At 61.0% G+C, this 14,349-nt stretch overlaps 4 protein-coding genes across 4 annotated transcripts; 2 read left to right on the top strand and 2 right to left on the bottom strand.

The window, feature by feature from the left end:
- Nucleotides 1–401: 401 nt before the first annotated feature.
- Nucleotides 402–1,616, top strand: HRG_11496 (lipase (class 3) domain-containing protein; the record flags this gene model as incomplete). Its single annotated transcript, XM_044869966.1, has 1 exon — nucleotides 402–1,616. The coding sequence occupies one exon, from the start codon at nucleotides 402–404 to the stop codon at nucleotides 1,614–1,616; it is 1,215 nt and encodes a 404-aa protein (XP_044714863.1).
- Nucleotides 1,617–3,750: 2,134 nt separating this feature from the next.
- HRG_11497 (14-3-3 protein) lies at nucleotides 3,751–5,140 on the top strand (the record flags this gene model as incomplete). The annotated part of the gene is made up of 5 exons (XM_044869967.1): nucleotides 3,751–3,762; nucleotides 4,003–4,010; nucleotides 4,094–4,447; nucleotides 4,552–4,639; nucleotides 4,775–5,140. 5 exons carry the CDS (start codon nucleotides 3,751–3,753, stop codon nucleotides 5,138–5,140), a joined length of 828 nt encoding a protein of 275 aa, XP_044714864.1.
- Nucleotides 5,141–6,541: 1,401 nt separating this feature from the next.
- On the bottom strand, nucleotides 6,542–7,069 carry HRG_11498 (uncharacterized protein; the record flags this gene model as incomplete). Its single annotated transcript, XM_044869968.1, has 1 exon — nucleotides 6,542–7,069. The coding sequence occupies one exon, from the start codon at nucleotides 7,067–7,069 to the stop codon at nucleotides 6,542–6,544; it is 528 nt and encodes a 175-aa protein (XP_044714865.1).
- A 2,069-nt stretch (nucleotides 7,070–9,138) lies between these two features.
- On the bottom strand, nucleotides 9,139–13,324 carry HRG_11499 (sacI-like domain-containing protein; the record flags this gene model as incomplete). The annotated part of the gene is made up of 5 exons (XM_044869969.1): nucleotides 9,139–10,360; nucleotides 10,413–10,632; nucleotides 10,783–12,410; nucleotides 12,456–12,614; nucleotides 12,675–13,324. 5 exons carry the CDS (start codon nucleotides 13,322–13,324, stop codon nucleotides 9,139–9,141), a joined length of 3,879 nt encoding a protein of 1,292 aa, XP_044714866.1.
- Between the last annotated feature and the right edge of the window lie 1,025 nt (nucleotides 13,325–14,349).

Consider the following 14,349-nt stretch of genomic DNA (forward strand, 5'->3'; position numbering starts at 1 on the left):
TTACTCGTGCTGGTGCGTACAAGGGCATGTACTCGGTACCCTGCAGACCCCAGTGACCTCAGTGACCTCACCCAATCGTGATGAGATGAGGCTCACGAGACCTCCTTTTGCCCCTTTCATTCGCCTTAGACTCCGCCATCTGCCGAATTGCGGCCTGTCCACGCGGCGACAGATGATGCCGTCGCCCGCAAGCATCATTGGGTGGCTGGTCAATCCTAGGCAGCAACCTACAAACTTCTCACAGTAACTACGACACTGGCAGTCTTGCCACCGCTTCGCCGCGCAGACTCCCTCGGCGGCTCACAGCCGACCCGCTCATCGACTGCCTCCTACATCAAGGGGCACGATACCCAACGCGAGTCTCCGCGACATGCCATGAGCATAGGCTGCCTGCCGCCATCATGGTTCTTCTCGCGCCCCTCTTGTTCGCGCAGCTGCTCGTGAGCCCCGACGCCGGAATGGCTCACAAGATCGTTGGCACAGAGCCAGCGCCCTATCATCGGCGCACTGCCTCCATCTCTACACCCTTGTTCACGGACCTGGAGCGTCTGTCGCGCATAGTCGACATATCCTACTGCGTGGGCAACACGGGCGTGCGCAAGCCCTTTGAATGCCTGTCCCGCTGCAGCGACTTCCCCGAGCTGTCTCTGGTCGCTACGTGGAACACCGGTGTGCTTCTGAGTGACAGCTGCGGGTATATCGCGGTAGATGACGGCCGACAAGATGCTGGGGCAGACGGGCCCGGCGGCGACGTCGTGTCCTCTGCCGGGCGTGGCGTCATCCTGGTCGCGTTTCGTGGGACCTACAGTATCACCAACACCGTCGTGGATCTGAGCACAATCCCACAGCAGTATGTTCCCTACCCATCTCCCGACGACGGAGACGAGGGGCCACCGGGGAAGCCCAAGCACGAGTGTGCCAACTGCACCGCTCACATGGGCTTCCTTCAGTCGTGGCGGAGCGCGAGAAAGGTCGTCTTGCCCGAGCTCAAGGCCTTGAAAGCCAAGTATCCGTCCCTCCCCATTCACCTGGTTGGACACAGCCTGGGAGGCGCTGTCGCCTGTCTTGCGGCGCTGGAGCTCCGGCTGCTGCTGGGATGGGACGACGTGCTGGTCACGACGTTTGGCGAGCCGCGCGTAGGCAACTACCAGCTGGCTCGCTTCGTTGACAAGGTGTTTGGGCTCGATGGGGTGGCGGACCCGGAATCGTTGTCGTACCGCCGTGTCACTCACAACGACGACCCCGTCCCCCTTTTACCGTGGGACGAATGGGGTTACAGGTCGCATGCGGGCGAGATTTACATCACCAAGCCCAGCCTCTCGCCGACGGAGCAGGACATCAGGGCCTGCGCTGGGGACAACGATCCCGCATGCAGCACAGGAGCCGGGGGTCGCGCCTGGCAAATCGTGCGCGAAAGCCTCTTGCGCTTGAGCCGAGCCGGCGCGACGGCGCGCGAGCAGGCAGAGGCCATGACTCTGCCGACGCGGCTCAGGCTCTGGCAGCTTTTCTTTGCCCATCGAGATTATTTCTGGAGGCTCGGCCTGTGTGTGCCCGGCGGGGACCCGGCGAACTGGGGACGGGCACAGCCTACGGGAATCGAGGCCGAGGAGCTCTAGTCTTGAGATCGGGCGTTCCTGGCACCGGCGAGCAAGAGCAGTGAGTTGCAGGCTGGGCGCAACATGCTTATCCTAGGAGGCTTGAGATTAAATGCGAAGCAGAATGGCGACCGGTGGATGAGAGTGGTCATGCGACGGAGAAGAAGCATCTCGATACCCTTGTGAGCGCACAGAGCAAATACGATGGCCGATTGGTTTCTCTGTTTGAGTACTAGAGCAAACAACCCCTGCGTCTAAAATACATTACATATTCTCGGTGCTTGAATGCCACCTGCCTACACAGAGAGCGCTCGGGCGGTCCGTTGTGCTGGGATGGAGTACAGGTAAAACACTACAGTACAAGGCGTCAACCGACGCTGCGTGGTCGCGATTGCTGGTTGCTGGGAGAGCAGGCCCGCGTGTCTGCGTGCCATTGGGCCACGCGGTACTGTACTGCTGGCAGACGAAAGCGTGATGCCAGCTACATTCTATACCTTGCTTTACGAACAGACGGATGTAACAGACGGATGTAGATTGGTCGAGGCAGGGTACGGTTGGTGGCTCAGCGACTCGAGGGCGGCGTTGGTGGCAGGGCACCTACCATATCCATGACGTATAACGAGCAATGACGCAGGTGGGAGCAGCTGAACCGGCGATGGGATGACGGGGGGGGGGGGGCACGGCCGAGTCGCCAGGGGTCGTTGGGCCTTTTCCAGTCGGCGTGATTGGTGTGCGTAGGCCTGCAGTGCAGTAGGGGTCGTCGCTTCAGCGCTCCGCGTGCTCAGTGAAGAAGCTGTACAGTACTGTAGAAGAGGGGGAAAGGAAGCACGAGAAAGGCTCGAGATGGGAAACAACCATGCTTGATGGAGGTCGTGGGAACAGACTGTGAGCAACGAAACCGGGGTAGAGCAAGCAATGCAATGCAAGACGTGCTCACAGGGCTAGCTGGGCTCGTCATGTACAGTACGAGTTCGGCGACAGAGTAACTTACCTACTGTATGGGTATGGGCAGCGGCATCGGCGGAACAGATAAAGGGCGAGGGCGAGGGCGAGGGCGAGTGCGTTATGTGTGCCGGTGCCCTCTTTGTTGACTCGAATGACTGAGGGTTGAGTGGTGAGGTGAGGGCGAAAGGTGAGTGGCCCTTGAAGCACGCGTGCGCGGCTGACTCTTGGCCAGCAGACCTTATCTTGGGGTTACTTAAGGTAGTAAGACTAGGCGGGCAGAGGCGCTGCCGTGAGTAGCTGGCTAACAGGAGTTGGTGACGACAGTGTCACCATGAAGAAGAGTCGAGTTGCCCAGCAAGATATCCGGCGCAAAGTACCGAGTACCTTTCCTCCAAGGGTGGAGTTGCCGCCGGGAGCCAGCCGGACAGTGGAGGAGGAGGATCGATCGACCGCCTCCCAACAGGCGGAGAGCCAAGCACGGCGGCAAGGGAAGGGCAAAACGCTAGTTATGCTACAGGCCGTTGTGGCTGCTGCACTGGCTACCTAGGTAGGTAGTGCAGTACCTCTCTGGTGGTACTTTGCACATGCGGATACATGTCAGCCCCTCGCCCTCTACCCAGCAAAGATAAGGGTCTCGGCACGTATGTACAGGAAGGGAGGGCGAAGAAAAGACGGCTGATAACAAGTCGCGTCACCGAAGAGGTACCTCGAGGTGCTGCCAGATGCGCGGGATTAACTCGATATAAGTACCTACCTGATAAGAGGCACCTCTCGTTCATGCTCCTTACAGTACCACCGGCGACTCGCGCGCCAAAAGATACAAGGTGTGCAATTTGGGGACCTGGCTCAGTGAGAGACAGCGGCGGCTGTCGAGGGTGGCCCGCTGATGCAATGCCCCCAGGCTCTGCCATCCGCCCGCCATCTGGCTCCCGGGCTCCGCCAGCTGCCCCGGCACCCACTGCCCTTCCCTTCTTCCCCTCACCCAAAAAATCCCTAAACCCAAGGGACAGCCTGAAAATCCAAACCCCATTTCCACCTTCAAAATATAAACACCCGCCCCCTCTTCTGCTGTCTTCAACGCCTCATTTCTGCACGCAGAACTCATCCCCCTCCCTCCTCCCCACCATCGTCTCGCGCGCGTCTTTTTCGTCACTTCCAACTTTGCACCGCCTCTCGACTCCCATCTTGTCGCCGTCGTCTCGCCGCCACCATGACCAACGAGGTAAGCATTCCCGCCTCCTTTGGCCTCCTCTTGCACCCGCCGCCGCCATGCCCGCCTCCTTTGCCTCGAGCCGAGCCGCGACGAGCCTGCGCAAGCCCCGTCTCGGCTCGTTTGGCCCCTTGTGCCCCACCATCGCGGTCTCTGTCGCGTTTGCTGGCGGCTCGCCGCCTTTTGTCTTCCCCTCCTCCTCATGTCCTCCTCGTCACCCCCTGGACACTGCTGACGCCTTCTCTCCGACAGCGTGAAAGGTTTGCTCATCCACCTGGAGCCTCGCCATCAGGAGCACCGCTCGCGAGATCACCCGTGCTAACCCTGGGCCATGGCACTATAGCAAGACTTTTCTGGCCCGCCTCTGCGAGCAGGCTGAGCGCTACGATGAAATGGTCACCTACATGAAGGAGGTCGCCAAGATCGGAGGCGAGCTCACCGTCGACGAGCGTAATCTCCTCAGCGTCGCCTACAAAAACGTCGTCGGCACTCGCCGTGCCTCGTGGCGCATCATCTCTTCCATCGAGCAGAAGGAGGAGTCCAAGGGTTCCGAGAAGCACGTCTCCACAATCAAGGAGTACCGTGACAAGATCGAGGCCGAGCTTGAGCAGGTCTGCCAGGACGTCCTCAATGTCCTCGACGAAAGCCTCATCCCCAACGCTGCCTCGGGCGAGTCCAAGGTCTTCTACCACAAGATGTACGTATCTCCGCCGTTGCCCGCCCCGCCCTCGCCCCCTGTCGTAATTACCGCTCATCAGTCTCGCCCTTGAAATGTTGCTGACCGTGGCATTGCGCAAACAGGAAGGGTGATTACCACCGCTACCTCGCCGAGTTCGCCTCGGGCGAGAAGCGCAAGGTTGCCGCCACGGCTGCCCACGATGCCTACAAGGTACGTCGTCTCCCGGCGTCTGTCAGAACGCGTTCGCCGCGCCCTTTTTTTTTCCTTTCTTTCTTACTCCTACATGGCCCCCTCTGAGCGTTTTGTGTCGTCTGGCTTCATCTGCTAACGGATGACAATCTGCAGAACGCGACTGAGGTTGCCCAGACCGACCTGACTCCCACCCACCCCATTCGCCTGGGTCTGGCCCTCAACTTCTCCGTCTTTTACTACGAGATCCTCAACTCGCCCGACCGTGCTTGCCACCTTGCCAAGCAAGCCTTCGACGATGCCATTGCCGAGCTTGACTCACTCTCCGAGGAGTCCTACCGCGACAGCACCCTTATCATGCAACTGCTGCGTGACAACCTTACTCTGTGGACCTCGTCCGACAGCGCCGACGCCGAGGGCGCCGCCGCGGGTGATGCTGCCAAGAAGGAGGAGGGCGAGGCCTCCAAGCCCGCCGAGGAGGAGACCAAGGCCGAGGAGCCCGCTCCCGCCGCTGCCTCGTAAATTTCTTTCTCTCACTCACCCGATACCACGGGCATCCCGGCATTTGAGAACCGAGATGCAATGTTTGGCCGCCTGCTCGCATTTGTTACCCCGGCGTATGGCGAGCCCGGCGTGCCTCGATTTGAAGGGCAGGCGAGCAGGCAGGTGATGATGCGCAGGTGCGCAGTCCGTTGATACTTGATGGCAGGGCGAGGAGGGGATCGTGGGGGATTTTCCGGTCGAACAATGGCAACTAGGCGCGGCTTGTGGATTCGTCACGGGTCTTGTTGTTGCTCGGTTGGATCAGAGGTTGGTGGCTGTCCACGCTTTGTTTTTGCGCGTGGCGGCCTCTCCATCTGGTACAGAATGTCACTCACGAATGGTCCCCTCCACCACGCTTGCCCCGGTGTTTTTCTGTTTGTTTGACTTGAGGCTGCCGGTTCACCATTTTCCCTTGGCTGGATCGGTCATGCAACTGCGCTTTTGCTTTTCCATGGCTTTGCCTCTTGTCGGCTGGGCTCGGCTCGTCTCTCTTGAGAGAGGAATCTCCCGGCTCTTTCCCGCTCACAAAACACCCCCCCTCGGCGAAGCCATTCCCACAGAAACCAGACCAAAAAAAACAAGGAGCAGAAGAGAAGAGGCAGAAAAACAATGACCTATATTCATACACTGTCCCAGCAGGACGTGGCCGTTGTGTTCGGCCGATCTGTTATGTGCTTGCTCTTGAGCTATGTGTGCTCTCGGGGGCAAGCAGTGAAGTGCGTCGAGTGGGAGGGAGTGGTAGAGCCACCGCCGGCGGTTTTCTGCCGTCACGTCGCTCTGTGACGGAATGAGAACAAGCTTCGTTAAGTCGTCGTCTCATTCCCAATGGAGAGACGGCAACTTTGGCGGGACACGTTCGGAAACAGGCCTCTCGCGCTTGCTGAACAGCCTCGGGGTCCTTGGTCTCCCCGTCTTCAGCGTCCGCTTGTGTAACTGGGTACTCTCGGAATCCAAACCTTGAACACGGACGGGCCGTGACAGCTCGGGCATGTGGCTAAAGTCCACCATGTATGTATGCCAGGGCATGAGACGCTTCCCGATTCCCGAGTCATGTCGGGCTCAAGTCACGGCGGGAGGTTGAAGGTTGAAACGGGTACTAATGGTGATTTTGGTTTTATTTCAATTTGTAGAATTACTCGTTGATCCATCGCTAGTCCTCCCATTCGTTCACTCGTGATCCATCTAGCCGATTATTTGAGTAGAAACAGACCGATAGCCTCGTGAGATGGATATCGTATTGGTGTGTTGCCGAGGGATGTGTACATGCCATATGCCGGATCCTGACTCCCGAGATACCCAAGAAGAGAAGAAAAGACGACTCCAAGTAACAAGACGAACGCTACATTTGCCTGCTCTCCCGCGCGCGTCACCGGCCCGGCCCTATGGTGCCATTGTTGCGGGGACGCCCATGGCGTTTTGGTGCATCAGGAGCCTCGCGGCGCGGTGTAGGCGCTCCTGTTTGTCCTTGAGGGCACCCCGGCCGCCGTCGCTGCTGGGTTCGCCGAGGGCAACCTCATCGAAGAAGGGGTCGTCGAGGCGGTACATGGCGGTGCGGACGACCTCGTCGGACCCGGCCGCGAGCCCGGTGGCAGGGTCGAGAGCGCCGGGTCGGGCATCGGGGCGAGCGGAGAGGCGGCGGACGATGCGGCGCCAGAAGCGGCGACGCCTCGAGGGCTGGGGCAGGAGGGAGGAGGAAGCGGCCGTGGTGGTGACGGTGGCGGAGGACGAGGACGAAGCCGAGGGGACCGAGGGGCTGGAGGCGGACGAGTGCGGCGAGTCGGGCGGGTCGAGAGCCGAGGCCACCTCGGAGCGCCACACGAGGATGCGTGTCTGGGCGGTGGCGGACAGGCACGAGGGGTGCAGGGCGTCTTGGTCGGCGGCCAGAGCAGCGGCCGTGGCGGCGGCCATGGCGGGCATGATGCGATGAAGGCAAGGGGGTGGGTGGGTAGGTGCGGCGGTCACCACGGTCGACGGACAAGTGTGCTCTCTTCGTCCCGCGGATTCTCCCGCGGATTCTCTCGTTTGGTATGTCCTTGATCGGTAGTTGATGCGGGCTCTATCGTGGTTGTTGCCGGGGGCCGATGACAGCGGTGGAGCAGCGTCGAGTATTTCATGTGATGGAGATTGCTCCGGGAAGCCGGCGGTGAAGCCGGACGGTCTGCAACACGAGATCAAGTGGTTGTGCGAGCACAGCAGCAGCAGGGAGGCGGCGGTGCGAAGGCGAAAGTACGCATGTAATTATACTGGCTGGAAGTCTCTGTGTACGTGCAAAAAATGTCAAGGCGCGGGGGTTTCACTTGGGCAGCAAAGGCGGCAGCAGCCAGACGCGATGGGGACGACGCGTGGGGGGGAGAAAAGAAGCTTTGAAGGATGCTTGCTTGCTTCCCCTGAGCCAACGGGAAAGGGATTTTGACTTTGGGACTTTTGCAAGTGGGTGAGGTTAAGGTTGAGGGGACCGCGGGTGTCAGTTCGTTGTGTGCCTGGCGGGCCCGGATGAGAGTGTGTTTGAGTGTGTGGGAGAGGGAGAGAGGGAGACGTTCGGTATGGAAATGCGAAAGGAGGGGAAGAGAGAGGGGGGGGGGAGGAGGGGAAGAAGGGAGGGAGAGAGAGGCGGAGGAGGAGGAGGAGAGGAGAGCGGAGAGTCGGATGGGAGGAGGGCGAGGCTGGCTAGGCGCGAGCGGCGGGCATATGAAAGTATTGCGAGCATGCAGGCAAGTACAGGTAGGTATACATGGACGCCCCGTTATCCGTATAACCGTCGCGGCTGGAACGTGGTGGCAGGTGAAAAGGCAAAGAGGCGGCGACGAGACGACGATTTGGGGGCGGGAGCGGAGAGTTTAAGTCTGTTTGCCGAGGCCCCTGTCGTGGGGGTACGGGGGGGGGTACCTCGGTGGGGGGGGGAGAGGGAACGGGGCGGGTACGCGAGCCAAGGCCCAGGTACCTCGACAAGGCCGGGGTGCTGGCAGAGGCCGCACTGCACTGTGCCCGGTGCACAGTGGGTGCACAGTGGGCGCCAGGTACCCTTAAGGTACCACGCACGGAGCCACCACCTCGGAGGCTCCCCCACGTGCGCTGCAACCCGAGGAAAAAAGGGCAAGAATGCAAGGCTCAGCGGATGGGTTTATTTGGATACGCATACGTAGAGCAAAGGCTTCCCTGGGCATGTATATCATTCAACGCATGCACCACGTCAGAGAAGCTGCCGGGCCCGGCGGTGCCGACATGCAGGCTACATACCGCCGGCCACTGTGCCGTTCGTTCCCTGTGCACCGCAGCAGCATCTGCCGGGTGGATCGACATTGGGGCCAGTCTTCTCTGCGGGGGTGGAGAGCGCGCCGCCGGGACCGGGAACTCGGCTGCTAAGTACTGATACTGTAGGTAACCTGAGCGGGCCCGCCAACACGAAGCTGCTCTTCTCTCTCTCTCTCTCTCTCTCCGTTTTTGCTTTGCTTTGTTTTGTTTCCCGCGCCCAGACGCCGGAGGAAAAAGCAGACATTCTCCCCTCCCCTTTTCACCCCTCCCCTTTTCACCCCTTGCCGCCCTGCCGGCGCCATGCTCACGGGCCGCAGGTTGCTTGCTGCGTCCTCGGGCCCGCCTTTCACGCGCTGCCGTCCGTCCTCGCCTCTTCTCCCCCTTTGCACGGCTCACAGCACCATCCAACACGGACACGTCTCGCGGCCCCGAGAGCCAGTTCTGATACTCGCTAGGCATTGGCCCTGAAACGCCGCCGCGTCCAAATACTTCTGTCTCGGCGGGGCTAAACGCCATCGTCCCCGCCGCCGTTCGTCCCCGCCGTTCGTCCCCAGCCGGTGCATGTCTCAGTCACCCAAGACAGCCATGCAGACTATTCACACCTCGCCCGCCTTTAGCGGCGCCTCGGCCACGTACAAACCGAACCGGCCGTGCATCGTCACCACCTTTTCATCCAAAGCCACGTGAGGTGCTCATGTGCCGGCCTGCCTCCAAGCTGTCTCTGCCTACGCCCTCGTACTCGGCTGCAGCGTCTCCCACCCGCTCATCTCCTCGCCGCTCTCCTCCGGCATGTCCAGCAGGTCCGCCGCCGTCTTGCCCTGGCCCTGCCATGACCCCTTGCCGCCGCTTGCCGCCGCCTGCTTCGCTAGAGCCTTGGCCTCCTCAGCTCCCGCGCCCCGTGCCACCCATCCTGGCCCGCCGCCTCCCAGAGTGTTGCTGCGGCCCGCCGGTCTGGACCCCGACCCCGCCCTGAGCCCCGGCGTCTGCTGCTGCCCGCTGCTGCTGCTTCGCCCCCCGACCGTCGCCGATCGCGTCGGCAGTGGCCCGTCTTCGCTGAGGGGCGAGCTGCTTCCCGCCAGATGCGCTGGCTTCTTGGCCACCGGCGGCGGTGACTTGCCGCTGCCTTTGCTCTGTGGCGACGTCTGCCACCCTCCCGCCGCCCACGACGCCCGCGGCGGACTTGCCGGCCTCTCTTCCGGCCACGTTCCTCCGTCCCCGGATGAAGTCACCGCCCCCGACCGCGAGCCCGCTGCTTGCCGCCGAGGAGGCGGCGGCGGCGGCGGCGGTCCCGACGACCGTGAATTTGGCCGGCTGCCTGTGCGCGTCTCCTCGTCCACCCTGTTCCACGGCTTGGGCCCGTCGTGTAGTGGCAGTGGCTTCCTCGCCGCCGCGCTCGAAGACCCGGCCTGCATGAGTGTCGGCTTTGGAGGCATCACTTTTTCATAAGGCGAGCTGGACATGCTCGAGAGAGACGGCCCAGGCGATGTCCGCGGCACCGCCACCCAGTCCGGCTCGTCGCTGGGCCCAAACGGATTCGACGCCCGGTTCGGGTTGAGCGCCATGGCCTGTCCCTCCGGCCCCTCTGGCACCGACATCTGCGCGCGGGCCGGCTGCCTGTTGTCCAGCCACCACTTTCGGCGATCCGAGCTCGCCGGCGGCAATCCCGGCTCGATTGCGTCGTACCCTATCAAGTCCTCGTCCTCCGTCTCCTGGCCGTCGCTCACCTGCGCCGTCGTGTCCCCCACCTCGGCCTTGCGGCGCTGATACAGCTCCTTGCTGATTGCCTGGCGCAGGGCCTCGTTGATGATGCTGACCCTGCACTCAAACGTCGCGTACACCGGCCGGTGGTCCGAGAACCGCAGCGGCGCCGAGTCGTACGACAGCTGCCGTATGTTGGCCCCTTTTCGCAAGATGCGGTCCGTCCACGCAGGTATTCTCGCCTTCTCACTGGACGCACGTCAGTGGTTGAGCTCTGCCAACGAGTTCAAGCCGCACTCACGATGTGTCGTAATTGTCCGTCCCAACGTCAAACTTGTACGTAGGCATAAAGCCGATGCGGGCCTCCGAGTAAAAGGGGAACGCCAGGCCCGCCACCATTTGCAGGTTCAACTGGTCGTTTTCGTATAGCGTCTCCAAGTCGCGCCTCTTGATCAGGGTCCGTGCTGCCTCTGGGCCCAGGCCAATGCGGTAGTTAAAGTCACCCAACCATATGACGGCGTCTAAGTGTTCGCATCAGTACGCCTGCTATAAATACTGCTCCCATTTCTGGGACAGACCGTCTACCGTCTCCTCTCTTCTCTTGCAAGAGAAATGGGGGGGCTGGAGGATAAGAGGGCAAAATGAAGAACGAAACCCAGAGCAAGTCTTACCGTGGTCCTCTATCCCTCTGTTCCGCTGAAAGCGCAGCCCGTTGTGAATGGTGGCATAGTCGCGGTTCCTCTCGTCGTAGTTGGCGAACCCGGCCGCCAGGTGCGCCGTGACGAAGCATATGGGCGTGCTTGCGTAGTCGAACCGGATGGCGACGGCCCCCTTGTTGCCGGCCATGCCCGACAGCCCCGTCTTTTTGACGCTGCCCTCGACGTTCTTAATGTTGGATAGCACCGACGTCTTGACAAACAGGCACAGCGCCGCCCCGACGAGCTGCCCGCTGCGCAAGAGCACGTACTTGTCGCCCCCGAGGCTCGCCTGCCGCTGGTTCAACAGCCGCTTGACCGACTTCTCCCACAGGTGCTTCCTCGATGGGTCGCTATTCATGATTTGCTGCGGGCTCAGCTCGACGATTTCCTGAAAGGCCACCACGTAAATGTCGGGCTGGCCCGAACCCAGCGACGGCGGGAACAGCCAGGGCGTCAGGTCGTAGTCGATGCCGTCGGTGCGCCCGTTGAGGTTGAACGTCCCCGCCCATATGCTAATCTTCTCAAACGAGGCGTACTCGTCGCTCCGCTTGCCGACTTCCACCGAGACAAAGTCGCTGATGGGGTCGAAGAGATGCACCGCCGCCTGCCCGATGAGGCGGCCCAGCAGCATATCGATCATGACCTGCCGCGACGGGTCCACAAAGTTGTTGTGGTAGATGCGCTGGACCGACTTGCGCATGTCCGCCACCGCCCCGGAGAGCGACATCTTGCCGTGCCTCGTAAACGAAGACTTAAGCGCCCCTGTCCCGGCGTAGATCTTGGACAGCGAGTCGCCATTGTCCGCCCACAGGCTCGAGTGCCGCATCCAAAAGTCCGACGCCGCAAACTCCCCTCGGTGCCCCAGGAACGCCTCCACGGCCATCTGCGAGATCAACGTCTGGATGAGGTTGGTCCGGTCCAGGCAGTCGAGGCAGTTTGTGCGGAAGACGCCCTCCTGTTGCAGCACCACCACCATGCGAGCGCCGTCCCCGGGGCCGTCCCCTCCCTCGACGCCGTCGCTCGACTCCTCGGCCAAAAAGTACGCGAAGCCGTCCGTCGAGTTTTCAATGTACCGGCGGATATCCCGCGCAGCCTCGTACCCTGCCGGCCCTTTGGTCTCTGCATGAAAGTCGTAGTGCGTCTCTCGCAGCAGAGCATGGTCCGCCGACCCCTCGGCACCCGGCCTGCTCAGCGGGCAGTGCCGGATGCCGTTGCGATACATGCCACTAAGCTCCGCCTCGGCCGGCTTCGTCTCGCTGAGGAGGTTGATGACGTGAACCGCACCGTAGATGAGCTCGAGATCCTCAAAGTGCTTATTGAAGGCCGGCTGCGTGCCCTCTGGTGATCTTGTGACGGTAATCTTCTGACGCCCCGGAATGAGGTCGGCAACCTGCTCCCAAAACACCGGGACCGACCCCCGTACTTGAGCATACGAGAACAGGATGCCTGTTGGGCTCCAGAAGGTTGTTTCCGTTTCGACAAAGTTGGCCACGTGCCCATCGTCGTCTATTCCCCGCGAGTTGAAACGAGTCCCTGCTCGCCTGCAGGAGAGACGCGATATGAGGGTCAGGAAGGACGGCATCCCGCTCTTTTTGGATCCCCTGAGGGGCGAAGCGCTCTGCGGCAGAGTCATGGTCCTACAAAACCCTCGAATCGCAGATGTCAGGATGCGCGACGAATCCAGCGCCTCGCGTTCCTGGGGCATGAGCCGAGAACGGAACTGCACCAGGGGGCTTATCATGAACGAGTTCCACAGATATGTGTCGTCAAAGTTGTCAATGTCAAATGAGTTGGAGGCAATGGGCCTTGACGAGTCAGCGCCTGTACCGAAGCCGATAACACGTCAAGGGAGCATCGAGTCCTACCTGTCCTGGAGTCTATTTGTCACGTCAAAGTCGGTGCTGTAGTAGAAGGATCCGTTGCTGAGGAGCTTGCGCAGCTCATGACACGGGTGCTCCATGGGCACCTCGCGCCGGCTCAGACCCTGGCCGTACGGCGAGTTGTTGCTGTAGACGGAAGCAGAATCTGACACGTCGGGCTCCAGGGGGTCCAGCGGCACGACATCGTCGTAGTCGGCACTGCTCAAGCAGTAAAAGGCCACACTCGCTATCCGCTCCACAGTCTCGCCCGGGCGCACCGTCGCGGCCCTCACGGCATGGGTGATGGCCGAGAGGAAGACTTCGCCGTTGACTGCAATGAGGCCCAGGGTCCCATAGACGGGCCGCGCGGTCAACGGTCGGTAGTCTTTGAGCAGCCGGCTCGTGATGGGGGAGAACTCGACCATGCATTTGGTGGTCAAGGGCTCGCCGGCGGCAGCCCGCGATTTGGCCGAGGGCAAAGATATGTGGGAGCCATTGTGGCTGCCCTCGCTCGCCGAGAAGCTGTAGCGCAGGATCAGGGCATGGGAGGAGGAGACAATGGCAATGGATCGTTGGGGATAGTCGCGGATATAGAGCTCGCTCGATTTCTCGGGGGCGGGAGCTGGCGTGGCCCACGAGTCCGTCGGTTGGTCCATGAGGCGGAGGACGAGACGAGGCTCACGAGGTTATGGGGAGATCTCAGCGCCAGGCGGGGAGATGCGAGGAGCAGGGCTGCATCAGCAGTGAGGCCCGTCCATGGCGCAGAGGGCCGACGGAGAGAGCAATTGAGGCGAATGATGCTGGGTCGGGCGCAGAGGGTTCAGGGCTGCTTTGTCTCGGCTTCGGGGGATGACGTCGCTGCGCCTTGTGGTAACGTGGCCCACGGGGTAGGGTAGCGCAGGCGAGCTGTGACGGCGGCCCCACGCTTCTCTGAATGGTATACAGAGCTTGCAGCACTGCAGCCGGATGGAAACTTTGGGTGCCACGAGTCTCGCAATACAAACCGAGCCCCGAGACGCCAATTCATTCATGGCCTGTCGGAATGCATGTCATAGCATTGACAAAACTGTGCGTCGAGGATCCCTCGTGATTTGCAGCGCTTTCTGGGTCATCGAGCAGGGTTGGCGAGAGACTTTGTCAAGAAAAACTCAGCTTCACATGCAAGCAGCAGACGAGGGGAGCTCTTCATTGAGCTGCCACCAAAAGCCCAACAATAGCCGGCGGAAATATCCGTTCCTCGGGGTACTAATTCATAAATGTGCCCTTGACACCCCCGCCACAGGCACTGCTGCCAGGCCTTTCGTCTAGAGCCTCGCCGTCTTCCACGGCCGGATCCTGATGCAAGATGGCCATCGCCTGCTTAGGCTGAATGACCATGGCAACAATAGAAGCACAATAATAAAGTCTTTCTGCCAGGCTTCAGATTTACAATTGAGATCATGCTTTCCATGCGGAGAGCGTTCAGTCTCTTCCTATCATGTTGTTTTTATGTAGAAATCATCACCAGCCATATGGAGGGAGGAAGAAAATCTTTCGTCGGCCGGCCCTCGTCCATGGAAGAGACATTCCCTCCCTGGAGGCTTAGTCATTCAGCCATGACTCAGCGCCACCAGGTTTTCCGCCAGCTGCACGCCAAAGAGCTACTTATCACCCAGGTTTCGCGTCAGCCTTGCTCGCCGCG

Source organism: Hirsutella rhossiliensis (genome assembly GCF_020360975.1).
Source record: "Hirsutella rhossiliensis strain HR02 chromosome Unknown scaffold00021, whole genome shotgun sequence".
NCBI classification, from domain to species: domain Eukaryota; kingdom Fungi; phylum Ascomycota; class Sordariomycetes; order Hypocreales; family Ophiocordycipitaceae; genus Hirsutella; species Hirsutella rhossiliensis.